General features: G+C 40.1%; 2 protein-coding genes across 5 annotated transcripts in view; one reads left to right on the top strand and one right to left on the bottom strand.

Moving 5' to 3' along the window:
* The window catches only part of acaca (acetyl-CoA carboxylase alpha), a 271808-nt gene extending 255980 nt beyond the window's left edge, over positions 1 to 15828 (top strand). The window contains exons 54-55 of the mRNA XM_072589677.1: positions 9618 to 9754; positions 11297 to 15828. Coding sequence (XP_072445778.1) covers positions 9618 to 9754; positions 11297 to 11423 — 264 coding nt within the window. The 3' untranslated portion in view covers positions 11424 to 15828. The remainder of the gene's footprint in view (positions 1 to 9617; positions 9755 to 11296) is intronic.
* Positions 15829 to 21445: 5617 nt separating this feature from the next.
* The window catches only part of aatf (apoptosis antagonizing transcription factor), a 115591-nt gene continuing 109307 nt past the window's right edge, over positions 21446 to 27729 (bottom strand). For all 4 annotated transcript variants that reach the window (XM_072589675.1, XM_072589676.1, XM_072589673.1 and 1 more), the window contains exon 12: positions 21446 to 22199. In XM_072589675.1, the coding sequence (XP_072445776.1) occupies positions 22115 to 22199 (85 nt within the window). In that variant the 3' untranslated portion in view covers positions 21446 to 22114. The remainder of the gene's footprint in view (positions 22200 to 27729) is intronic.

The raw sequence follows: 27729 nt of genomic DNA, 5'->3' as shown, positions 1-27729 counted from the left end.
TCCTATGTCTTATGGTCTTATTATACGAGGACTTCTCGAGGACAAAAATATAATTATGACAAAACAGAATTGATTTTATGAATGTTTATACTTATCAAAATAATTAATGCTAATTCTTGGGAATAAAATGTTTGTCTCATTTTGTTCATGTGCCTTTGTGTGGCTAAGCTTTGAGTGCTAATTTCTGTTTTCCATTTTGTGCACCAACCGTTCTTGTAGAAAATGTGTTACGTTTTCCAGCAAACGCATTCTTCTCAAAAAGTAATCAAAACAATATGATTTTTGTTGTACAAAACTGCCAGAATCCAGTGATGTATGAGTACCAAGACATTTGGGGTTGAAGGTGCTGACTTATGCAGCAAGACTATTATCATTCTGCAGCTAAACAGACAAGTAAAAGCGCTATATAGAACCTGTTTCTCTTAATTTAAAGCTGATTGTGTTAAGATTAGATTGGATTACTTAGTGTGGAAACAGGCCCTTCAGCCCAACAAGTCCACACCAACCCGCCGAAGCGCAACCCACCTAGACCTATTCCCCTACATTTACCCATGTCCCTAACACTACGGGCAATTTAACATGGCCAATTCACCTAACCTGCACGTTTTTGGACTGTGGGAGGAAACCGGAGCACTGTTAAGCTATGTGATTATACAGTTTTTTAGCTCTAAATTCCTATAGTGGTGTTAACTTACATTGTTCATTCAATAATTTGAAATTTTTGGGTTTTTTTTTAAACACTTAAAATTGTTAGCATTACACTATATCTGTAAGTTGTAACTGTTTTTTAAATGGATGGTAAAAGCTCAAAAATGATTAACTGTTAGTAATGATTTGCATTTTTCAGTGGTCTAACCAGAAAATCAAGACCAGATCCATTCTTCAAAGTTGATGGTCTCTATTGTGTATGTTTCTTAGGTGTTCTTTAAATGATAGCTAGGTTCACTCTGTGTTCTTTCTAAAACAATCAGAAATTATTCAGAATAGTGAAACTTCATATCAATGGACCACTCAAGGTCCATTACAAGCCAGTATGTTGTGTTGTTTACTTGCAAGCACAAAATTAACATGTACTGTAAACACCGGAGCTTTAACTTGACATTGAAGTCATGACAAGCTTCCCTAAAAGTCAAAAATCTTAAATTGGAATAATTTCAGTAAAAATAGAACAGTTCCAATTAAAATTAATAGAAAAGATCAAAAGAACAAGTCAAATCCAGTAGGCTTCCTTATCCTCACTACTCCAGTAGCTTCTCAAGGGACTAATAACTGACAAGGTATTTGACATAAGCAAAATAAGAAAATAAAGTTCTAAACTTCGTCAGAACAAAAGAAATGACTTCTCCAACCTTGGTCAGAATATGGCGTCAAACTCTATTGATGTACAAAACAAAGATATTCTGGAACCATGCCAACCTCCCCAGGTAGAAGATGCTTTTCGATGCAGGCATTTTGTTAACTAATACTTACAATAATCAACTTTGACTATATTAAGCTACAATTAATCTGCACCCTGGAATGTGTTGATAGGAACTAGCGTGCTGTTACTTAATTAAAACCAAAAGGATTAAAAATATTAATGGTATTAAATATTCTCCTAAACCACAAGTGCTGGAATTCTTGGATAGATCTGCTCCTCTTATGTGAGCTTAAAATGAACAGTCATTTACATCCTTTGAATCGTCCATCTCACATGCCAAGTATTACTTTGTTTAAGCTTATGATGAGAGCACACCATGAATATGCATTTTGGTGTTAGGCACGGTCAAAAAGGCTTCGGGAAATTTTTTTTGTGTGAAAAATGCATGGTTTGTGTCACCAAATCCTTTTAAAACAGATACCAAAGAAACTGATCTGCAAAGCAGCCTGCAGGCTTTAAGCTGCTTACTTGGAGAGGTGATCGCGACATCAAGCTGACCCATCACCAAAAGGAACTCTGAGCTGAATCACAGCAGATCTTGAGGATTAAAATCTTGTATTTGGAAATAATCTTTAGATGAGGTTGGTGATGTGATTTGGAAACAAAAAAAATAGTGTTACTGGGGAGAATTATTTTCTAATTCTAATACTTTACCCTTTTGTTCCTTTCAATCCTGATTGTCAATCTAGTGAGATGTCATGGATGGTAGCAATCCCTTTCAACCTGGTTCAAGGGGTATGAACTAAGACACATTAGAAAAGCATATTAAAACCCTATTCTCCACTAATATCCACATATCCAGCCTTCCGGTATGAATGTTGAATGGTAATCAGAAAATCCGAACTGGATTTAGTTCAATCCCAGCTCCCAAATCTTGGGCCACCTACAGTACTCCAACTCTGAACTGCAGCGGGGGAAGCTAGCTAGCAAAAACCAGAAATTGAAATGGAAATTCTTGGAAAGTTACTGCCTGGCCAAAGGCTGCCATTATCCACTAATCCTATTGAAAGCTAAAAAAATAATTTCTTGCCAGTTATATTTTTAAGTCTAGATTAGTGTGGTGCTGGAAAAGCACAGCAGGTCAGGCAGCATCCGAGGAGCAGGAAAATCAACGTTTCGGGCAAAAGCCCCTCATCAGGAATGAGGCTGGGAGCCTCGGAGGTGGCGAGATAAATGAGCGGGAGGGTAGGGCTGGGGAGAAGGTAGTCAAGAGTACAATAGGTGGATGGAGGTGGGGATGAAGGTGATAGGTTGGAAAGGAGGGTGGAGTGGATAGGTGGTTTGGAAGATGGATAGGTGGGACAGGTCATGAGCATGGTGCTGAGCTGGCAGGTTAGAACTAGGGTAAGATGGGGGAGGGGAAATGAGGAAACTGGTGAAGTCCATATTGATGCCATGGGGTTGAAGGGTTCCAAGGCAGAAGATGAGGCGTTCTTTCTCCAGGCATCAGGTGGTGAGAGAGTGGTGATGGAGGAGGCCCAGGACCTGCATGTCCTTGGCAGAGTGGGAGGGGGAGTTGAAATGTTCAGCCACGGGGCGGTGGGGTTGATTTGGTGCAGGTGTCCTGGAGATGTTCCCTAAAGCGCTCTGCGCGAGGCGTCCAGTCTCCCCAGTGTAAAGGAGAACGCATCGCGAGCAACAGATACAATAAACGACGTTGGTGGATGTGCAGGTAAAACTTTGATGGATGTGGAAGGCTCCTTTTGGGGCCCTAGATGGAGGGGAGGGTGCATTGTTGGGGGGGCATGGACCTGACCAGGTAGTCACGGAGGAAACAGTCTTTGCGGAAAGGGGTGGGGAGGGAAATGTATCCCTGATGGTGGGGTCCGTTTGGAGGTGATGGAAATGTCGGCAGATGATGTGGTTTATGTGGAGGTTGGTAGGGTGGATGGTGAGGACCAGAGGGGGTTCTGTCCTTGTTGCGGTTAGAGGGGTGGGGTTCGAGGGCAGAGGTGCGGGATGTGGATGAGATGCGTTGGAGGGCATCTTCAACCACGTGGGAAGATAAATTACGGTCTTTAAAGAAGGAGGCCATCTGATGTGTTTTGTGGTGGAACTGGTCCTCCTGGGAGCAGATAAGGCGGAGGCAGAGGAATTGGGAATACAGAATAGCATTTTTGCAGGAGGTAGGCTGGGAAGAGGTGTATGCTTTCAGCAGTCACATTTTTTAAGGAGTAAATGTAGGAGCAACGTCCGGTGATCAACCACATTACTAAGGGAAAGGGTTGCCATTTAAAAACATGGAATTCTGTGACGTGACTGTAGTTCTGTCACTTGCTAAATGCCTGCTAATCACACCCAAAAAAATTGGAACGTGCCCATTTTAGGTATAATTGAATTTTTAATGGTGTGATGAATCTTAATTACTTCCAAACAACATCTTTAGCTCTGAAAAGTAACTTTTATCAGTGTGATGTCATTTCTTAAAATTCTAATTGATGGAAGTTTTGGAAATGCAAAGGTAGTCCTTTTTTTTTTCTTCTTTTGAGTCTTTGTTGTTGCTGACAGCAACTTCTGAATGTGAAATAAAGAGGACTGAAGGAAGGGATGAGAGAGAGATTGAGGGTAAAGAGACAATTTACACTTACCCATTCAGATGCTCAGTAAGGAATTCCATCTGGCTGAGGAACTGTTGGTAAACTGTTGTTTGCCCTGTTCTCTCAAGTCTCCGATCCTCTGCTGAGGGCCCTGCACCAAAATGGATTTCTAATGGTTGAAACCACCAGTGGAAAATCCCATGGATTGCCTGTGGCGAGTTAGGCATAGTGAGTACATGTCACCATTTGTTTGCTATTAACCACAAAATCTGAATCAGTGTGTTGTAAACATTGCATTAATTTGTCAAATACCTACGTAGCATTTGTGCAATCAGTCCATCTTGGACATTTGCTAATTAGGTCCATCAGTCTGTCACATTACAATAATATAACTGTGTCTTTGTGAGTGACACTAGGACACAAGACGATTGAGAATGTATGCACAGAGCAATGCTTTGTGGACAACTAACTAATAAACCCAAGATAATATGACTCAGCAATGAAATCTCACCATTGTGGTATGGCCTACACACGCACCGTCTCTAATGTTTAACAGTAAACTCCGATGTGAGCACCAACCTTCTTGAAAGTCCTTGAAAGTCTAGTCCTTGAAACCATTCAAAACCCTAGTGTACTGGCTGAGCAAATCTAAATTGCAGCATTGCACCAGGTGGGAGTTCGATCTCAACTGCTGTTGAGAAAGCAAACAAAAAAAATCCTGGAAATCTGAAATGATAACAGAAAATGCAAGTCCCCACAGTGTTGAGAGAGAGGACAGGCAAACTGCCACACACTGCAGGATGTATCCCCTTCATAACAACAGATATTTTATTTCCAGCATTCATTATACAGTTAGCCTAAATGCTAGAGAGAATCTAATACATCTAGATTCTAGTACATCTGGAAAGGTGCAGAAGCCACAGGGTAGTAGTCATGGGCGATTTCAACTTCCCAAATATTGATTGGAAGCTCTTTCGATCAAGTAGATTGGATGGGGCGGTGTTTGTGCAGTGTGTCCAGGAAGCTTTTCTAACTCAGTATGTAGATTGTCCAACCAGAGGGGAGGCCATATTGGATTTGGTACTTGGTAACGAACCGGGACAAATGATGGGCTTGTTAGTGGGTGAGCATTTTGGTGATGGTGACCACAATTCTGTGACTTTCACCTTGGTTATGGAAAGAGACAGGTGCATGCACCAGGGCAGGTTTTACAATTGGGGGAAGGGTAAATATGATGCTGTAAGACAGGATCTGAGGAGCATAAATTGGGAGCACAGGCTGTCAGGGAAGGATGTCGTTGAAATGTGGAACTTTTTCAAGGAACAGATACGACGTGTCCTTGATATGTATGTACCCGTCAGGCAGGAAAGAGATGGTCGTGTGAGGGAACCTGGGTTGACGAGGGAGGTTGAATGTCTTGCAAGGAGGAAGAAGGAGGCTTACATAAGGTTGAGGAAACAAGGTTCAGACAGAGCATTGGAGGGATTCAGGATAGCCAGGAGGGAGCTGAAGAAAGGGATTAGGAGAGCTAAGAGAGGGCATGAAAAATCTTTGGTGGGTAGGATAAAGGATAACCCCAAGGCCTTTTATGCGTATGTGAGAAACATGAGAATGACAAGAACGAGGGTAGGTCCGATCAAGGACAGTAGTGGGAGACTGTGTATTGAGTCAGAAGAGATAGGAGAGGTCTAGAATGAGTAATTTTCTTCAGTATTTTCAAATGAGAGAGACTGTATTGTTGAAGAGGAGAGTGTGAAACGGATTGGTAAGCTAGAGGAGATACTTGTTAGGAAGGAAGATGTGTTGGGCATTTTGAACAACTTGAGGATAGACAAGTCCCCCGGGCCTGACGGGATATATCCTAGGATTATGTGGGAAGCAAGAGAGGAAATTGCAGAACCGTTGGCAATGATCTTTTCATCTTCACTGTCAATGGGGGTGGTGCCAGGGGACTGGAGAGTGGCGAATGTTGTGCCCCTGTTCAAAAAAAGGGAATAGGGATAACCCCGGGAATTACAGGCCAGTTGGTCTTACTTCGGTGGTAGGCAAAGTCATGGAAAGGGTACTGAGGGATAGGATTTATGAGTATCTGGAAAGACACTGCTTGATTAGGGACAGTTAGCACAGATTTGTGAGGGGTAGGTCTTGCCTTACAAGTCTTATTGAATTCTTTGAGGAGGTGACCAAGCATGTGGATGAGGGTAGAGCAGTGGATGTATTGTACATGGATTTTAGTAAGGCATTTGATAAGGTTCCTCATGGTAGGCTTATGCGGAAAGTCAGGAGGCATGGGATAGAGGGAAATTTGGCCAGTTGGATAGAGAACTGGCTAACTGGTCAAAGTCAGAGAGTGGTGGTAGATGGTAAATATTCAGCCTGGAGCCCAGTTACAAGTGGAGTTCCACAGGGATCATTTCTGGGTCCTCTGCTGTTTGTAATTTTTATTAATGACTTGGAAGAGGGAGTCGAGGGGTGGGTCAGTAAATTTGCAGACAATACGAAGATTGGTGGAGTTGTGGATAGTGAGGAGGGCTGTTGTCGGCTGCAAAGGGACATAGATATGATGCAGAGCTGGGCTGAGGAGTGGCAGATGGACTTCAACCCTGTCAAGTGTGAGGTTGTCCATTTTGGAAGGACAAATAAAAATGTGGAATACAGGGTTAACAGTAGGGTTCTTAGTAAGGTGGAGGAGCAGAGGGATCTTGGGGTCTATGTTTGAAAGTTGCCACTCAGGTGGATAGAGCTTGTAAGAAGGCCTATGGTGTATTAGCATTCATTAGCGGAGGGATTGAATTCAAGAGTCGTGAAGTGATGTTGCAGCTGTATAGGACCTTGGTAAGGCCATATTTGGAGTACTGTGTGCAGTTCTGCTCGCCTCATTTCAGGAAAGATGTGGAAGCTTTGGAGAGGGAGCAGAGGAGATTTACCAAGATATTGCCTGGAATGGAAAATAGGTTGTTTGAGGATAGGTTGAGAGTGTTAGGCCTTTTCTCATTGGAACGGCGAAGGATGAGGGGTGACTTGATAGAGGTTTATAAGATGATCAGGGGAATAGATAGAACAGTGTGTTACAAGGGGACATAAATTTAAGGTGAAGGGTGGAAGGTATAGGGGGGATGTCAAGTGTAGGTTCTTTACCCAGAGAGTGGTGGGGGCATGGAATGCGCTGCCCGTGGGAGTGGCAGAGTCAGAATCATTGGTGACCTTTAAGCAGCAATTAGATAGGTACATGGATAGGTGCTTAAGTTAGGACAAATGTTCGGCACAACATCGTGGGCCGAAGGGCCTGTTCTGTGCTGTATTGTTCTATGTTCTATCTTTGAATTTTAAAAATCAGTTTTGAAGAAAGGACCCAAAGCATTAACTTTGCTTTGTCTCCACAGATGCTATCAGACGTGCTAAGTTTTTCCAAGAATTTCTGATTTCCAGCATTTACAGTTCTTTGCTTTTTTTGTCTGGTATAACTTTTGTTTGCTCAGACTGCTGTTTCATCGCCTGTGAATTTAACGGATCCTGAAACCACCTTGAATTGAAATGGCAAAATCAGTGACTGTCTCAAAGATGACTTTAGCCAACTACATGCATACGTGAGCTGAATCAGGTCATGTGGCTGCCCCCACTACTGAAGTACTGACTTTGCATATTAGCCATCCTCTAATGAAATGAACTAACCTGCAATGTTCCCCAAGAAAGCAACCTTGACACTTTCACTAGGGGCTCTGAGGAGTTCATTTCAAAATGGGTCCACTTAGAGTATTTAAGCAAAATTGGAAGAAAATGAAAGAATCAACCATATCAGCACCAAAGAAAACGCAAAGTCCTATGAAATGCAAGGTTCTGTCCTGAGGTTGGAAAAGGCTCAGTGGTTTTAGTTTGCAGTGTCTGTATGATAGATGAGGGCCAAATCAAAAAAAGGTGTGCTTTTTACTTGAAACGAGTTTATGTGCTTCTGCAGTTTTCCAGTTGCTATCGGGAAGAACATCCTCATAAAACAAAGAGAACAGGAGGTTATTTGGTACACTGTCAAACACCTTGTACCTGTTCAACTCCAGGGCTACATATAGTTCATCTCCTGTAGCTGGCGGCTTGTGGTGGTTGAGGACCAAGGCAATGAGAGGAGAGAATGCATCCATCAATTGACTATTTATTGTAAGGGCTCAAAAGCTTTTGAACCACAACACAGCTGATTGTCCATTGTCTTTGAATGTCTGTGAAATGTTAAAATACAGTTTAAACTATGTAGATTGTTGTTGACTTCGTTGTATCAATACCACTCTGACCGATACGGATGTAAGAAAATATCAAACAAAACTGCAGACAATCTATCTGTTAGATGCTGTAAGCTTGTGCAAAGACACATTGTTAAACATACTTAAATAACTTGGGAGCTTATCTTTTGTAAATTCCTTCTCAACACGAAAACTTGTGCAAAAAAATTTTTTTAATCCCTATTTCTCCATGCCTGTCCTGGAAATGTTGACTCTTGCTTGCATTCAGTTTTGGGGATGCAGACTGCTGTCACAACCTTGTCTGAGTGGCTAAGTGTCGTGTGAGGCTAATAAGTCATTGTCAACAGGCTATTTAACCATGAGGGCACAACAACCACGATAAGCACTATGATCAGCCACTGTCCACTTGTGTACTTTCCTAGTAGTTGTCATTGTAGTTCCTAATGAGCTGGAGCTGCAAAATACGGCAATGATGCATTGATCTCTATGAAACAAAACGGATTCCAAAATGAGGGAAAGCTTCTCTCTTGATACCTTACATAGATGCATATGGCGCTGAATTATCTAACCACTGTACCAATCTTGGTGTCTATTTGTTAATTTGCTTAACAGTCCTCCCACATTTTCATCTATATCATTTCTGTCTGCAACAAATAATAAGGGTCCCAGTACTGATCCTTGTGATACACTGCTGGACACCAGCCTACACTCAAACAGCCTTCTACCACTACCCTTTGGGTCTTATTTGGCTCTGTCTAGTTGACAGTCTTTATAGGGTTGTAAAAACAGATATTTTAAAGTAAATTTTTGGGTTCATGTTTTTTGCTCTGAGCCGTTGTTGTTTTTGGATCAATGGTTTTTTACAGAGTGCATACTGAGTGAGGGGGTTACGGAAGGGTCATAGTGAGCATGAATGGCGCACAAGATCGGTGAAGGATTTTAAAAGATCATAAAGGGCTTGGAGCGACCATGAGGTGATAGGAGCTGACAGAAAAGGGCTAGTGGGCTCAACATCTTTTAAACTAATTGTGGAGAGGTCCCAGAGAACTGAGGTGGGCCATTAAACCTGCCCACTCCAATGGCCACCTGTATTCTGCTTCTGCAGTTGTTGAGCTCAACTCAATCCCACCCTTGTTTCTCCATAAAGAAAATTGCATGAAATGGTGCCCTTTATATCAATATAATGTATAAAGGCCGGTCTGCTGAGTCAGGCAATTTCCAAGGCCATCTGCCTCCATTGTAAAAATCCCACCTGTCGGTTTCCAGAGTAAATTCTTTATCAGACCAACCAACGGAATGGGACAGAACCCAATGGCAACAGGAATTCATCATCATTGTTCTTAACGTGTATTGTAACATCATTAGGATCACATCTGAAGGTTCTCATTCACATTTACAAAATAGAGTACTGACAATTGTCTCCCTTTTCAGGCTTACCTGTGGGATGACAATAAGGATGTAGTTGAATGGTTGGAGAAACAACTATTGGAGGAGGAAGGAGCTCGCTCAGTCATTGATGAGAACATCAAGTACATCTGCAGAGATTATATTCTCAAACAGATCCGAAGGTGAGACATGCTCTGATTTTTCTCTTATGGTATTGTCCAAATACTATTCCTCTTTAAAATTTCTGGTATTGTAATTTATAAGCCTCCTTCAAAGGCCTTTATATAATGTTACATCATGCTTTTTAAAAAGAAGTAGTACAAATCTAATTAATGAAATGTATAAAATATTTCCCATACTTTTCATAATTCTCAAATTTTCAAGAAACTAATCAAAAATGCTTCAGTACTATCCACTGCCTTTTCATCTCTTTCAAACATTTATTATATTATCAAACTCGAAGTGAGCTTTCTAATAGGAGATCTGCCAATTTGGAGTCAGGTAGGTGATGGTTGTTGGAATTGGGTAATGGGTGCAGAGCTGCTTGTAGTTTGCTACACTGTGTTTCTCAAGCAGCAGTGATAGAGGCCTAGAAATTGGCTGCCATTCCTTTTTCTCCAGAGGGAACCATGTGTTCCAACAAAGGCAATGAGGAATAGTGAGGAAAATAGTCAAAGTCTTAACACTGAGGCCATAAAATCTTAGAGTAGGAGGGTTTGCTATTGCACAGATGAATATAGAATACAAATTGATGCATTTGTGAGGTGTATTTAATAGCTGACACCAATCATGGTGATAATTGCTGGGCTAACAGGGATAAGATCAATGTCTTCCCTTCATTGTTCGACACCCCATAATTGCAAATCCCAGAATATCTAGGGCCTTCTTGACACAAACAAGTAGAACACAGTTTTTATGGAGTTCCTGAATTTTCCTCCTGTGAACTGTAACTTTTTCAGTATTTTGTGTGCATCAGTGCGAATGTGTTTGCATTTAGCAGGAGCCCTGTGTAGCCAGAGCAGAAATAAACAAAACATCTAACAACTGATTCTTCAGTGATTCTCAGAAGACCCAGTCATTTGCACACTGTTTCTTTCCCTGGGGCTTTGCAGAACACAGTATTAATTTTCAGTTAGATTATGCATGTATATGTTAACCAAATTGGGCAATGGAAAAGCAGAAAGGCAGAGAGAGAGAAATTCAATCTAGAGGAATCACTGTAGCATAAGTTGAACCATGTTTACCTATTCTAGTCCTTGTAAGCTTTGCTGCCACTCTCATTTCCCCCCCACCCCCACCCTGTCGAAATCTCAGCCCAAACTGGGGGGGGGGAGCCAGCATTAACATAAAAATAGCTGGAGAGATGGTGATGACTGTATCATGAACTGTCCTCAGTCGTAAAATACAGCAGCTGTGGCACTGAACCAGATAATCCTGGCTGTACTAGCACTTGAATATGATGGTAGTAACTTTTCAAGGGAAAACATCTATTTACTGCATAATTTACCAACAGATGCTTCAATTAAGTTGACCACATTTGCTCTGTGGCATTTTTGGTTTCCAAATGTATTCAGATTTAAATTGCATCACTTTAAAACTAAAATATAATTTTAATCTCACATAAATAATTTTGTGTTCCTTGTCTAATTTTATAATGTTGTCAGTCAGAAAACTAATGCTCAGATTATAGAAAGCAGTGGGTTGATTGTACCTTGTCTTTACAGTCTGGTGCAGGCCAATCCTGAAGTTGCCATGGATTCTATTGTTCACATGACCCAACACATCTCACCCACTCAGAGAGCTGAAATTGTCCGCATTCTCTCATCAATGGATGCCCCTGCTTCAACATAAAGGACACGTGGACGGGATTCTGCAGGGAGCTGACAGTACAAGCAGAGCTAGTGCACATTTCTTAACAGCTGCACTGACGAGGGTATTAGAAATTATGGAGCGTGGATCCTCATGCACAGAAATACAGATGCAAGACACTGGCCCACAGTTGGAATTGTAACAATTTACAACCTGTATTTGAAATGTAAGAAATGGATGAACTTAATTTAACCAGATGTAGATTGTGATGTTAAATACGTAATATTCTGGCACTGAATTGCCCCCTGAACTCTCATGTCAACATGACTGGCAGTGAAGATGCCTTAAAGGTCAGTACTTGTGGGCTCATACTTGATGGCCCATAAAATTTCTATTCATTTGCCAGCAATCAAATCTATACACTACAGTTCTCAGTTCCTTTACAGGCATAAATTGACAGCACATCTCATGAAGGGCATGTAGTACATTGTGGTTTGCAGTGCCAGTTAATTGAACAATCGATGTAGAGTTGTTTGTGGAAATATTTTAACATTTCTTTTTGTAATCAACTACCTTTCCCATCCTGAATTGTTGCTGTTAAGGGGGAGACAAACAGGAACGGACTGAAAAGAATAATTAAACAACCAAGTGAAAATTATACCCCGCACCCCACTTCATTCCAGCACTCCCCTCCCCCCCCCCCCCCAAACCAATTTGCTATTGACTTAAAAATCTCTGGTGGTTTAAGATGGTGCACACAGAGGTGTCTGTTACATTAAACCTTATAACTTAATTAATGAACCAGCGTTTCTGCCAGAAAAGAAAGTGAGTATTTGAGATTTTTCATTGGCATACCCAGTTAATTGACTTGCAGATCCTACTGATGCATTTGCAGATGGACCAGTTTTCGGGGAGAGGATTTTTTGAAGGAGAAGGAACAAGTGGCCATTTTCTGTTTTAACTATTTTTAATCTGACTTGTTGGTTAAAAGTTACAAGTTCTATATTTTACTATAAGCTTATAATAATTGCCAAATCTGACAGAAAACCGAATAACAAAAGTAATGAAATGTCAGGGATAAGAAAGAAAGTGGTTAGCATTTTCTCCTCAGCTCAGTCACTGAAAGTGTCTGCAGTTTGAATGTATGAGGATGAAGATACGAGGTGGAATATTTGAACAGGCAGAGAAAATGTTATTTACTTAAGCATTAATAAACTGAAGCGGCAACTTGGACCTTAACCCTTTCCTCCACATTATTCTAAAGGACTTAAAGGAAGAAGCAATGCAATAATAAACAGTCCAAAATAGTTTATCGCTTTAACCCGATTCTGACCAATAGTAGTATGTCAAGAAAAAGGACCTTGCCATCACAGTAAGTTTTTGAGTTGCCTGGCTATAGGGAAGCAAGAATGTACATTTCAATAAAGGTCTAAACATTTAGTTTGCACATGTCCAAATAACCAGATCTAGAAGTCATGTCAAGATCTGATGTATAGCTATAACAAAGTCTTTGAGTAGTAGTGCTTAGAAAAACATTGGATGGGGTGGTTAGTTGCTCAAATGATATGTTGCTCAAAGTTAACTAATAATTTTGATTGTTTGGTCTCCTTTCCACTGGCTGCAGTTTTACTTGGCTACCTTGTTAAAACTGTTTCCAGCTGCTGAAGGCCAGCAGAATGTTTATCAAAGTCAGCAATGCAGCAACAGATGGAGTCAGTGCTCCCCACTTCCTGAGCTCACCTAACTCATTCAGTCTACACAAGGGAGGAACAAATGTAGGAGACTCATGGATGACCCAGAGAGGGTGGAGGGAATAAAAGTGAACGACTTGTCTTTCCATACAGTTCCTTTTCTCTCAGTTCTGAATGCTATTGAAGAGTGGGTTAACTGTAGCATTTGTGGGGCCAAGAGATCAGAGACTCGAGACAGAGATGTGTGTCTTCACTAAATAAATGAAGGTTCGGATTTGTGAAGCCTCTAAATATTTTGAGCCTTAGCACAAAATAAGATGGCAGGTCAGACTGAAATGGACAGTCTCTGTCTTTTGCATATCTATTTCAGAGTAAAATTCCAACTTGTGCAGCTGAAAGCGGCTGTTCTGTCCTTCAGTTAAAAGACTGCCTGTTGGTATCTTATTTTGATGCTTTGACATCGAGGGGTGGATCATCTCTGAACAATAATTGGAGCAAAATCAGAAATTTATTTGTAGAAAATGAGTTTATAATTTTAAAGGATCTGGTGTTCACAAAGATCTTCACAAGTATTATAAAAAGGTCAAATGAGTGCAAACCCTGCTAACTGTAATTAACACAGGGATCATATCTTTTGACACCTGTGGAATACAGTCTCATCATTTTAAGTGCAAATAGCAACTCTGGACAGCTTTGGAATGAATTAATTATGTTTGGGAACTTGTTTCTCTTTGTGTTACTGTAACATCCCAGGATCTTTTGCTTGGACTTTGTAACTAATTTATATTTTTTAAGTGAGTCCAAATGCATATACAAAGTTCTATATGCATTGAATGTCCTCATTATTAACCTTTGATTAGATTTATATAGTATTTTCAATGCTACATGTATGCAGTTTGTAGAATTTGTTTGGAACTTCTTAGTGTCAACAATTTCTAAAGTCCATCACTTCTCCCGTCCAGCAGGGCTGGCTTGCATGGCTGTCTGAATTCATGTAGGAGAGGTAGAATCCATTGGTCTTAATACAGGTGACGTTGTGGAGAAAAAGACAGGCACTGCAATCATTTTAGTCATCAAATTATTTTGACGTGTTGTTTGTGATATAACTGGAGTTACTGTGTCTGAGCAGAAAGCACCATTAAAATGTTCTCTCTTTGTCTGTCTTGATAATCCACAATGATTGCCTATGGTAAAACAGTGTCTAATCAGTTAGTGTGTCGGAAAACTCTGGTATGTAGAATTTCATTTCTAATTGAGCTATGATAAACCTATAGATGTGATGATGTGACAAAGGGAAACAACCTGTGGTTACAGGGAAATGATACACTATCCAAACAGTTAAGAAACTCTTCAGCTATTGCAGTGGTCAGCCCCAACTGGAGTGAGCAAATAACTCTGCCATGTCAACACCTGACTTTTACTGTATCATTAAGTTCAGAACACACCCTTGAAAGTTTGGGTACATGATCACATTCAGCATCTCTGTGTAAATTCTAAATGCCACAGCCCTGTTATTCTTTTTATGCTTCTTTCTTTTCAAGGGATAATGACCATTTTTTCAACCAAGTATCCAAGCTCATTCATGAGCATTCAGACTTCCTAGAATTTCAGATGTGTGATAATGAAAGATTAAAGTGAGTGATTTGGAGTGAAATTCCTTTGAACAAAAATGGGAACGTGAGGTGCTGCTTCTGCAATTAAGGCCTTGCGAACTGGTATTATCAGAAATTGCACATTTCATACTGATGTTGCTGCTGAAATTTTACTAAGCACAAAGAAAAATATTCATTCTCTCATTTATTCCTTAAAAGGAAATTTTACCCACTCCATATAAACAAAGGGGAGGAGTCACATTGAACAAGTAGTGGAATACATTTGCAACAATGCAAGTGGTTTGTTGTGTTGAAACAATGGGTGAACATTTTTCAGCCAAAGTATCCTGAGATGCTGCAAGTCTGGTGGTGGAACAATAAAATTGACAGTTTATTTATTTCATTTTATTTTAATCAAGTTTTTTTTTAACATGAAAGCCATGAGCCTAACTTTGTTAGACATGTGTTTATAAAACAAAATCCATGAATTAAAAACACTCAAATTTTCACCCTGACTTTTGAGGAGCCAAGTACAGACTGGATGGGCTGAAGGGATCTCTCTTTGTTATGTAATTCAGTGTCTTCTCTTGCCCTCAGTCCTGTTGCAATTGTAAAAGGAAACAGCATTTGTCATGTGGGATATCCACAATTCTGCTTACTAAGCGGCTAAAGGAAAGAATCCACTACCTATCCCCACCCCTTCTCTTTCCCCCCCCTCCCCCAACCCTCATTGCCCCAAGCTCCATTTATTTGGTTTGGTGATTTCAGCCAGGTTAACACGATTACTGGCTTTCTTCAAAGTGATTGGGAAATTAGCTAGACTTCTCATTATTGCTTACAATCCAATGATCCTTGGTGGACATTCAGTGTTTGTTGTGAATAGCCACTGGGGTGAGGAGCCAGTGACCGCAGATTATGTACCCTTCCAGAAAAGAGAGAATAAATTTGGGTTTGAAAGCAACTCTACATTTTGACACACAAATCATAAAGGTACCAAACACTGGGAGAAAGCAGGAAATTGGTCACATTACAGTGTAAAAACATTTTGTGCTCTCTCAAAGCTGAGGATCAAAGTAGCAACGTTTTCTAATTTAAGGCTTTTGTAACTTCTTCAATCTCGAGAGTATCGAAAAGATTAAAAATAAAAAAAATTGAGTCTTTGCAGTTTGTGTTGTCTGATTCTTCATCTAAGCCACAAGGATAGGTTGGATTCATTTCCAATCAGACAGTCCCACAAATATTTAAAACAAATTGAATTGCACACCAATACCCATCACAATTACACTTGGTGCAATAACTGAATTAGCAATTCAACAAAATAATTGGAAATGCGACATTCTCTATCCAGAAGCCTCCCTCGAGGTTTTTTCGATCTATGGGGGTACTCAGCTTCACTAATTCTGCAGCTAATTAGTGCTGCACTTGGAAATGAAGTTGTTTAAATGTAGAATTCCTCTTTGGTGAAAAATACATCACAACGTAAAACAAATGTGCCCTAACTTGAAACCCAATTGTAACCCTTTACGTACCAAGCTTTACTGGTTATAGCACTTTTATTGATTGCAATATGATTTTTTTTCTTTTCCATTGCAAGTGTTGCTTTCTTTCTCTATCAACTTCTAAGCACAGGCACAAGTCCCCACCTTAGTTTATAAGTGATGCAATTTCCATTGCTCCAGTAATCACTTTGATGTTACATTTGGGAGTCTGCTGTATAGTCGAGTTTGATGTGGCGAGAAGCATCCTTGTGAGCAGCAGGACTGATCTGGGTAAGAAGTCCTTTTTTCTCTGCAACCTAGATTCATCTCTGGACTAATCAGATTTGTTGGAAGACTTCTACAATACAGATCTCATGTGATTTTGGAATCTCAAACTTTTTACCTGCAGACATGACCCCTTATGCATCTCAGGCAGCACAATTTTAGTTTTGTCTACCATTAAATTAAACATGTCAAATATCTTTCTGCAGCCCTTGTATACAAGGTTGATCTGAGTAGTTGGAATTAAGTACAATATCAACCTTGAATCAATAAAACTTAGTAGGTTAAAATTTAAAATACTCCTCTACTCAAATGATACTTGTGTTTGAATATTCACAATGTGAAATTTAGAACTGGCAAATATTTTAAACTTTAGTTACACTTCAATTGATATTGCATTAAACATTTACAGAGACGAACCATTACAACTGTGCACAAAATATAAATTCATCAACATATCCTTTATATTTTGTTGGTAATGTAAATGCAGGGAGGAAATCCTTTTGCAATCAAGTGCTGGCAAAAGCTGCAGAGAAAGTTTTTCCAGCGGGCAGGATGGTCCTGTTCAAGGGAGAATTGGCCGGGATTCTCTATCCATTGAGTGCAGCATCTTCTTTGCCCACATGTGCAAGTATTCGTTTTAATGTTGGACCTAAGTTCAATATATGGAAGCAAGATTTGTAATAATAATTGTAAGCTGTAAAGAGGATCCCACTGTTTTTTTTTAGATTAGATTAGATTACTTACAGTGTGGAAACAGGTCCTTCGGCCCAACAAGTCCACAAGTGGCTATCTAATGTGGTCATGTACAAGTCTAGTGTTTTCACAAGGTTAGCTTCAAGTGGTTGCAGCGTGGGAGGTGCAAGGTAACTGCACTTAGTAACCTCTGGGTCTTTAGCACTGAGGGGTCCCATTCCAGGTTCAGTAGTTTAGATTAGATTACTTACAGTGTGGAAACAGGCCCTTCAAGCCCAACACGTCCACACCGCCCCGCCGAAGCGCAACCCACCCATACCCCTACATCTACCCCTTACCTAACACTACGGGCAATTTAGCATAGCCAGTTCACCTGACCTGCACATCTTTGGACTGTGGGAGGAAACCGGAGCACCCGGAGGAAACCCACGCAGACACTGGGAGAACGTGCAAACTCCACACAGTCGCCTGAGGCGGGAATTGAACCCAGGTCTCTGGCGCTGTGAGGCAGCAGTGCTAGCCACCGTGCCGCCCACATTGTATTGCATGAAATTCATTTTCTGAATGCAAGTTTAGCCATGTATTGTTTTTAATTAGTAAATTCTTTCTGTGAAAATACACAAACTGGTTTTATCCAGACATACTAAGTAGCACGCTGAACCTTTGGAATCAGGCATGCAACATTGTTAGGGTTGGAATCCTTTGACATGTTCTTAGTGCCTGTATGGGTGTACTCTTGTCAATAATGATCAAGAAAGGAGAGGGTTCATTGAGGTCAGTTATTCCTGATTTGTGCAAATAGGAAGTTTGCCAATGCTCTGGTCCTGCTAATTCAGAACTGCAATTGGACAATCTTCCTTGTTCTTCACTTTGTAGTGGTAGGCTTATTTAATCATCAAAAAATTTAGACTGGCATCTTCATTGAGAGCCCACCTGTTTTGTTCCCGAAGGTAGCTCATATCACTGTATGCCCTATAGACATACAGTTAATTACAACTACAAACCTAGTCGTTGCAAATGAACAGGGCCCTGTCAGGCTGACAGAAAAAGATTACATTTAAAAGAAACATTTTTCCCTTGGTGGCATTAGTTAATTTATTGTTTTAGTACATTGCTTTTCCAAAACAACACTCAGACTTTGTTCCAAACAGATTAATCCTAAAGTCTGGAAGTTTTCCAGTCTGGCTTGTTTTCTGTGGATTTAATTAAATTAATTACCGCATTTATGTTGGATACTGGGCACAGCTGTAAAGCTGCTTTATTGTTCCTGTTAGTCAGCCTTCATAGTCAGTTTGATAGCATCAAAAAACAAATTACAAACCGTTTTGTACTGAGGTTGTCTAGCAGGCTTTATTTTAAATAATACTCTGATATGGCTGTAGCTCACATGGTAAAAATAATAGCTGAGAAAATGTGAGTTTGATCTATTACTCCAGTTACTATATTATCTCTCCATTTTGATCATTTCTCCTTGTTAACTCCAGCCAAAAGTGCTAATTTGAAGGAAAATACGTTTTTCATGAATGGGCCTCAGGTAATGGTACATGGTGGGAATTAACAGACCCAACTGTGTAATAAAGTAAAAGATAGTACAGAATGCCAGCAGTTCTGAAGAACTTCAGAGGATCATCTTCAGAAAAAAAAATGAAACCAATGGGTAATTAAAAGCTTGGTCAAAGATAGGAGTTCAGGCATGTTTTAGAGGAGAGAGCACTGAAGAGTTGTAGGAGAGCAACTGCAGAGATTCAGGCTTCCACAGATTTGGTCTCACCATAGCCTCACAAAGATTGGAGTTTTATACTAACCTGTCCTCAGAGAGCTGTGTTGGGACTGTTATTTATCTTGCCTCCTTTCAGGCAGGTGAAATGATGTTTATCCCATTGGTTTTGATTGCGTTCTAAACCAAGTCTAATTCTAATCGAGCTTCATTGCAGCATTCAATCTCATTTACAGAATATGGCAAGCCACAAGTTGGATCTATACACTTTCACACCTCCTTCTTTCTAAACCATTGTATTATCCATCAGGTTTAAAGCTTTACAATTTCCCTCCAAGTAATCTTTCTATTTGATTTCCAGTTGTCTCCTCTCCAAACTTGAAACTAAGAGGATTCGAACATCAGGAGGAACAGTGAAGAATGCAGAGAGTGATAAATATCAGGTTTAAGACAATACCTTAATTACACTTTTACGAGATTACCCAGTTGCTCTTGTTACTGCTTATTCTGTTTTGCAACTTTCTCCTTTTTACCGTTGACTTTCTATTGTTCTTTTCAGCAGCATTTATGGGAGAGTGACAGAATTAACATCTCTTATCTGATGTTTTCTAAACGGAAGATAGTGAGTTTTGTACTGAAAAAAAGGGTGAGAAGGAACAAGTGGGTCAGAAGGAGAGTTCAGTGGAAGATTTTAGGGCAAGGAAGATCACAAGTGTCACGGAACAAAAGACAAAGGGGTAGGTTTTAGTTGGAGAGAGGAGAGATTGATCAGGGTTAAGGTGGCAACAGCTCTGTAGTACTATTCTCTTTGTTGGAAAGTGATAGTGCAATTCATTGCACTATCACATTTCCGTTGCATGATTTAACTCCCTTGAAAATAGTTACATTTGTGCACTTAAAGTTGGAGAGTTGTGAAGGGGGAGTTTTTCACCTTCAAACATTTACAGGATAAGTACATGAGGTCTTCATGTATGCAAAATCCACCAGCTTTGAAGACCACAGCTGAAAGTACATTTGTGCCTGGTCCAGGTGAATTTCTGTTCAATTGTAACCCCAAGTATGCCACTGAATGCCCAATGTAAATGATTTCATTCTCCAGAAGATGTTTCTTGCCACTTAACAGCACAAGTCTGAATGTTGCCTAGGTCTTTCACCATGTGGGCCTGGGACCGCTGTTAGCTGAAGAGTTGTGAATGCTAAAGACGACTGCAATCATTAGTACACACTCTTCCTTCTAACCTTGTGATTGAAGGAGTATCACTGCTGCAACAGCTGGAAATGGTTGGATCTTGGCTGTTGCACAGAGGGACACTTGCAGCAATGTCTGGAGATGATATACCTCTGTTATCTTTTGTGCTACATAGATTGCTAGCTAGTGGAGAACTTTGCCCTCGGTCTTCTGTATTTCAAATTTACTTAGGCTTCTTGAAATCATACTCTGTCAAGAGTCTCATCTCTGGAATTCAACTGAGTTTGGACCAAGGCTTTCATGAGGTCTAGCACAAGTGAGGATGTAAATGACAAGTAAGCACCATTTGAGAGTATTGTCACAGTCAACTTCCCCCAGATTGCTGGTTGAGAGTACGCTGATTGATTTCATATTTGGATATTTTTACAGCTCTGGTGCTGATAATTCTTGCTACATCACAAGCTAAGTCATTTGCTTAAATTGCCTAATTGTCACCTATTTCTCTTACCCAGAATTAAAGACCTTTACTAAAGAAACTTGGTCAAGAAAACCTATTCTTTAACTAGTTTCACCACTAGTTTAATGAAGCTATATTCAAGAAATAAATTATATCCTCTTAATACTAAACACACACACAGGACAATATGGTTCTAGAGAAATTATAGGCTTTAATAATAAAGGTAAAAGGGAAAAACACCAAGGTTTCAGCCAAGGATCCAAACTCAGGCTAAAATGGATGACTTTTTCAGGTTCTTCTAATATTCAGGTGTGCTGGAAAAACACAGCAACAATCCTTCAATAATGGCTCTCATCTCTTTCTCCATGAACCAGACAAAATTGGTTGCAAATTAGAATTCCTAGAATGTGGAAACAGGCCCTTCAGCCTAGCAAGTTCACACCAACCCTCTGAAAAGTAACCCAACTAAACCCATTCTCCTACATTTCCGCCTGACCAATTCACCTAACCTGCACATCTTTGGACTGGAGTAAACTGGAGCACCCGGAGGAAAGCCATGCAGACACTGGGAGAACGAGCAAACTGAGGCTGAAATCAAACCCGGGTTCCTGGTGCTGTGAGGCAGCAGCGCTACACACAGAGTCACTCCCACTGAAATAGTTCAGCTTTCTCTTTTTCATTGAAAATGGCAGCCCTGACGACATCAAAGTTAAGGATTTTAACATCTTGATTGATTGTCCTTTTGTTGACTACCATTATTCACAAATAGTACAGCACGACTGCAGCTGCAACTGCAGGCTGGTCGGCATATTTGTGGGCCTGCATTGTAGCTTCTGGCATTTCATTCCGAGGTGTGCTTGATGAGGAGAAGTTTGCTTCTTGTAAAGGTTTATTTTTAAAATTAATATTTGTAGAAAAGTATTTTGCCAATGAAACAAACTGCAGACTGTTATAAAAAAGACAACCTGGTGAAATGAAGCCTTTATTACAAACAAATCCAATTAATGGCAGATTCAACAATGCACTAAAATGAACTTGTGCAAAACTTACTTTATTTCCAGCTTCTTTTAGCATCAATACACCTTATTCAATCATTTCCATCATGAGATAGTGGTACTTTAAATGCAAGACATAAATTTTGCTTTTCTATAAACTTTGTTCTGATCTTTTAAAGATCAGCTTTCCTGTATATGAAAAATTTTATGATTAAGATCAAATTTTATTTTTAAAAAGTCACTCCAGCTAGCCTTAAATTTTTTTTTAAATAAATGAATATTCAGAACAGCAATAACTGCCACAAGGAAAAAGGCAAAAATGATGAGAATTTTGGGAAGCGCACTATTCTCTTACAGAAGAGAACACAGGTGACTAGATAAGTGTTTCAAACTGCCATAACCTCTATCCCAATTATCCTTCTCCAGTCATCCACTGCAAAAAACACACCATTCAACATGGTAAAAATTGCCAATATACAGATTGTAGGTTGGGCACATAAACTGGTAATAAACCTTGTGACTTCTATATGTAAAACAAAACTTTCTAGCCAGAATGGAATTTAAAAGGGAAGGTGGTATAGTCCTGTCTTGTAGAAAAATGGACAAGTCAAAGGCCCACTTTCTTTTCTGCTATAATCAATGTCCAAAGACCAGTGGTGATGAGTACTGCATATCTTCAGCTTGCTTGATTTTTCCAAACAGAGATCTGTACAGTTCTGACCTGCATTGGAGGAAAATAAAACTATAAGAATATTTGGTTTCTTTTGGATTAGTTTTTGAATTATGTCTGACATTTAATTATTCTAAGAGAACAGCCAGGAGATCTTGCTGAGGACAATGAGACAAGATTACCATACTTGTGTTGTCAGTGTGGAGATAAAGTCCTTAAAGTATTAACAGCTAGATCTCAGGAGATCCCACAATATTGTAATTCCAACCACAACTTTTAGTTTTGCTCTGACTGCTAAGAATTGGTCACCAAAAAAACATGTCAATTTTCTAATGCGTGTGTGTTGGTCTATTAAATAAGGTCTGTATGCAGAGCATGCCAAGATAAGCTGCTCAATTCTCCAACTGTAACATGAATGTTGTTCACGGAAACATTGCAGAGTTCGCTCCTAAGATTCTAAGCATAGATTTTAAATTTGGTCAGAATGATCCACTTTGAGGGCAAGCTCTCATTACCTTTCCATAACCAAAGCTTTTGAAACAAGAACGACAGTGTACCTCAACAGCTCTGAATTATAGCAATATTGCCTGGAGAGTCTAGGCTTTCAAAGAACCTGGTTTATTTTTGTTAACGATTGACAAGTTTTAATAAATCAACCAGTGATCACCCATTTAACACATGATCTGAATTTCAGCTACAATGCAACGTTTTGATTTTCATTCTGCATCACCAGTTCTTAACAGTTAATGAAAGTATGATGATATACTGCGAAAACCACTTATATCATTGATCTATTAGAGGTAGTGAAGAAATTCCAATTCTAAAATTCCAATTCCCATTTACAGCTTGCCAATCTTAAGCATGTCTAGATAGATTTCTGTTACCACCTGGGCTGAAGTATCAACCGGACAGAACGTAGAAAGGAATTCTGGAAAATAGCATTTCACACAGGTAACAGAACCCTCAGTCAAAATGGCTGGAAGGAAATGATAGGTTAGCAACTTACAGGCCTGTGGATTGACCCTTTCAGATTTCCGTTTTTGCACACTAGGGTGATAAATCTAGAGCCAACCAGAAGGGCAGACACATAGAGGGAGAGACCAATTGGAAAAGGGCAAGAAAAGCAAGGTAAACCTATTATAAGATAGGTAAAAACAATGACTGCAGATGCTGGAAACCAGATTTTGGATTAATTGTGCTGGAAGAGCACAGCAGTTCAGGCAGCATCCTACTTCCAATTCACTTGTGGGAGATTGGTGTTGCTTTCCAGCAGATCGGTGTTGCTTTCTGGCCAACACCTATTGCCCATTCATAGTTGCCATTGGTGATGGTGGTGGTGGTGGTGAGCTGCCTTCTCAAACTACTGGAGTCCACGTGCTGTAGATAGACTCTCTGATATCAGGGAGTGAATTTCAGGGTTTGACTGAGGTACAGTGAAGGAACAGTGATATATTTCCACGTCAGAATGGTGAATGGCTTGGAAGGGAACTTGCAGCTGGTGATTTTTCCATGCATCTCGTACCCTTATTCTAGAGGGGAGATGAAGTTCTATAGCCCATCTTTGCTACTGAGCGTCAGTGATGAATGGAGTGGATGCTTGTGGATTTGGTGTCGATCAAATGGGTTGCTTTGTCTGTCAAGCTTCTTAAAGTCATACAGCACAGAAACAGACCCTTCAGTCCAATCAGTCCATGCTGACCATAATCCCTATCTCAACTAGTCTTACCTGCCTGCACTTGGCCCATATTCCTGTAAACGTTTCTTATTCATGTACTTACCCAAACAACTTTTAAATGGTGGAACTGTACCCTCGTGCACCACTTCCACGGGAAGTTCATTCCACACATGAACCACTGTGTAAAAAACATGCCCCTTTTTATTCAAAAACCTTTCTCATTTTAAAAATATGCCCCCTAGTCTTGAAATCCTCACACCTGGGAAAACAACATCTGGCACTCACCTGATCTAAAGCCCTTTGTAAACCTCCATAAGGTCACCCCTCAAGCTCCTACACTCCAGTGAAAATAATCCCAGCCTCTCCAGATTTTTTTATCCAATTGACAAGCTCATCCTGAATCCCATGTGATTTAACTTTACTAATTACCATACGGCTTTACTAAAACCTCCAAATAAACAATGTCTACTGCTCTTCCAACATCAATTTTCACGATTATTTCCTCAAAAATATCTCAGTCAAGTTCGAGAGACAATTCCCCTCACACAAAATCATGCTGACTACCCCTAAATTATTCCTTGCCTCTCCAAATGCATATAAATCTTATCTTTCAGGATAACTTCCAACAACTTACCCACTACTGAAATCAGACTCACCGGTCTATAGTTCAGAGGCTTCACCTTACATCCCTCCTTAAACAAAGGCACACAGCATTAGTCACTGTCCAGTCATCTGGCACCTCACCCGTAGTTACAGATGATACAAATATTTGTGAAAGGAAAACTTTCTGCCTGGTTGGATTCTGAAGATTATCCCAGTCTTCAGCAGCTTCAACAGAATCACAGTACAGTCCGGTGAGCTCACAGCATGTTCTCACCCTCTTCTCTCACTCTCATACAGATATAAACACATCTACACATACTGTATATTCCCTCTCTATCTGCTTCTCCCTCACACCTCTGCCCACATTCTCTCCCCCAATCTTCCAACTCCCTTTTTCTCCCACCCACCCTCTTCACATATCCCACTACACCCATCCAGGCAAGTGAGGAGTATTCGATCACCCTCCTGATTTCTGCCTTGTAGATGGAGGACAGGCTTTCAGGAGTCTGCAAGTTTTTGCAAACTATCCATTATGCAGGTACTAATTCCCTTGTTTTCATTAAAACTTATCAAAATATTAGAGGTAGTCAAAAGTGCAAACTTGCACTTGCAAAGCACCACCATGCTAGAAGCAGGTGTTAACACATACTTGCTCAAGTCTTGCGTGTAATTTTTGGCACCACCAGTGTAGCACAGCTGGACACAAACAAAAAAAACAACATAATCACTACGTGGGCTTCAAGCAGACACACAATTTTAATTAGGGTCAACTTCCCTTTGCAGAATTCAACAGAACAAACCAGATTACTCCTTATGGGGATGGTAATAAGGGAAAAACAATCTCCCGTCAGTAACTGACACTAATTGCCTTTGTTCTGGTATAGACCAAAGTAAAGACAAATTCCTCTCAAGAAATAAGAGGCCTTCATATTGTAGTTGTATCTACTGAGACCACGACTGAACTTGCTTTCTGTCCTCAGGTATTGTCCGCTTCCCATAAGTGAAGATGATATTTTCAGATAATTGCAGTTTGAAATGAACCATGGGGATTTTAAGTGGCCTTCTAAATATCTTAAGCATTTTTTGAATATAACTGCAGAGTATAATTACAATGGCTGCAGCTGTTCTTAGCAACTTTTTGCTATTCTAGATTGGAAAACCGTAGCTACTGCAGCATGTCAACAGCATGGAGTCTGAACACAATAAACAAGAAAAGCTTTTTGCTAAAAAAAAATGGAATCTCATTTTATGAAGCTATTCATTATTGATGCGACTTCTTTTCAATTCATCAAGTTCACCAAGAACCTTGTCAAATTAAATATCAAATATTCTAAAGGTGCACCGTGAGTGACTAACATGTTTGGAGGCAATCATGTATTTTCTAAAGGCATGTCCCTTTTAGCCAAGTCCTTCAAGTGGGGAAACTAGATGGTGTATTTTAATAGGACAGACAAAACCACACAGGCATTGGAAAGATTGGCAGAATTCAATCAGACAAATAATAAGATATCATTTCAGCTCAATAATAACAATATTTCAAAGACAAAGGAAGCAAGCCTGAAATGAGATTCCAGTTACTACTGGCCATTCAACAGTGTACTCTGTAGAGTTCTTTGTGATTTATTCTTGGATTGCTTGTCTTTATACAGCATAAAGAAATACAGCATATTGACATAAAGAAATGTAGGAGAGGTAATGTCACTGGACGAGCATGGACGAGTTGGACTGAAGGATCTGTTTCCGTGCTGTATGACTGTACAGTGCATCCCACCACAGCAGATGGTGGAGTTTGAATTTGACTGAAAGTCAAAAATTAAAAATTAAAATGTCCTGTCCCACAGGACAGATCCCCCAGAGGTGGCAGCACGGTGGTACATGTATTAGATAGCCCTGAGATTCTTCAGGTTGATTCAACAAAGTCTCAACAGGTCAAGCATGAGCAAGGAAAAGTCTCCAATTTCCACCTACAGTCTCACCTCAGCAGATGAATCAATACTCATCCAAGTTGAGCACTACGTGATGAAGAACTGTGATAGCACCAGTTGGCAAGGATGCAGAATGAAATCCCCCACCCAGAGTAAAATATCATCAACAGCACCAGGGAATAAAGGAATCAATAAGAAGGAAAAGTTGACGACCTCATTTTCAATCTACCTGCAATGGATGACAGTAGCATTGGAATGTCAACCACAGTCTTTGCAGAAATAAAATGCCATCTTCATATTGAGGATATCCTTCATTATGTTGTGTGGCTCTACATCAGGGTTAAACGGGATAAATTTTAAAACAAATTTAGTAACTTAAGACTGGGCATCCACTGGGGTCAACAGGACCCACAAGATCAGTAGCAACAGAAATTCAATCACAGGTTGCAACCTCATGGCCCAGCAGATCTCCCATTCCACTATTAGCATCAAATCGGGATCAACCGCTGTTCAATAAAGAGTACAGGATAGCATGTTAGGAACAGCACTAGGCACATCTAAAATTGAGGTCACAACCAGGTAAAATTACCAAAACAGGACAACTTGTCTGTCAAGCAGCATAAGCAGTAAGTGATAGACAGAGCTAAGTGATCCCATAACCCAAACAGAAGGGTTCTAAACCCTGTAGTTCTGCCACATTCACTTATGAATAGATGGGCAATTAAACAACTGACTTGACAATTTGGCTCCACAATTATCACTGTCCTCAATGACGGGGAAGCCCAGCACATAAGGCTGAAACATTTGCCAGAACTGCAAAGTGAACGATTTACCTCAGCTTTCTCCAAAGGTCCCAGCATCTCAGGTAGCAGCCTTCAGCCAATTCATCTACGTGATAGCAAGAAACAGTTGAAGATTCTGTATCATGTAAAAAACCATGGGTCCTGACTATATTCTGTCAATGGACTCAAGACCTCCGTTCCAGAACTTGCACCAGCTATAGCCAAACTGTTCCAGTACAGCTAGAACACTGGCAAGTGCACATTAATGTGAAAAAAATACCCAGGTATGTGCTGTAAACAAAAAGTAGGCCAAATCCAATTTGGCCAATTCATGTCCCATCAGTTTATTCTTCATTATCAGTAAAGTGATGGAAGGGGTCACCAACAGTGCTAACAAACAGTACTTGCTCAGAAATAAGCTACTTATTGCATTCAGTGTGGGCTTTGCCAGGACCACTCAGCTTCTGATCTTGGTCCAAACATGAATAATAGAGCTGATTCCCAGAGGTGAAGTGAAAGCAATTGTCCTTTCATATCAAATCCACTTTTCACTATGTGTGGCATCAAGAAGACCTAGCTAAAGTAGAATCAACAAG

Source organism: Chiloscyllium punctatum, chromosome 19 (genome assembly GCF_047496795.1).
Source record: "Chiloscyllium punctatum isolate Juve2018m chromosome 19, sChiPun1.3, whole genome shotgun sequence".
Lineage (NCBI taxonomy): Eukaryota > Metazoa > Chordata > Chondrichthyes > Orectolobiformes > Hemiscylliidae > Chiloscyllium > Chiloscyllium punctatum.
This window is presented reverse-complemented; position numbering and strand designations above follow the sequence as displayed.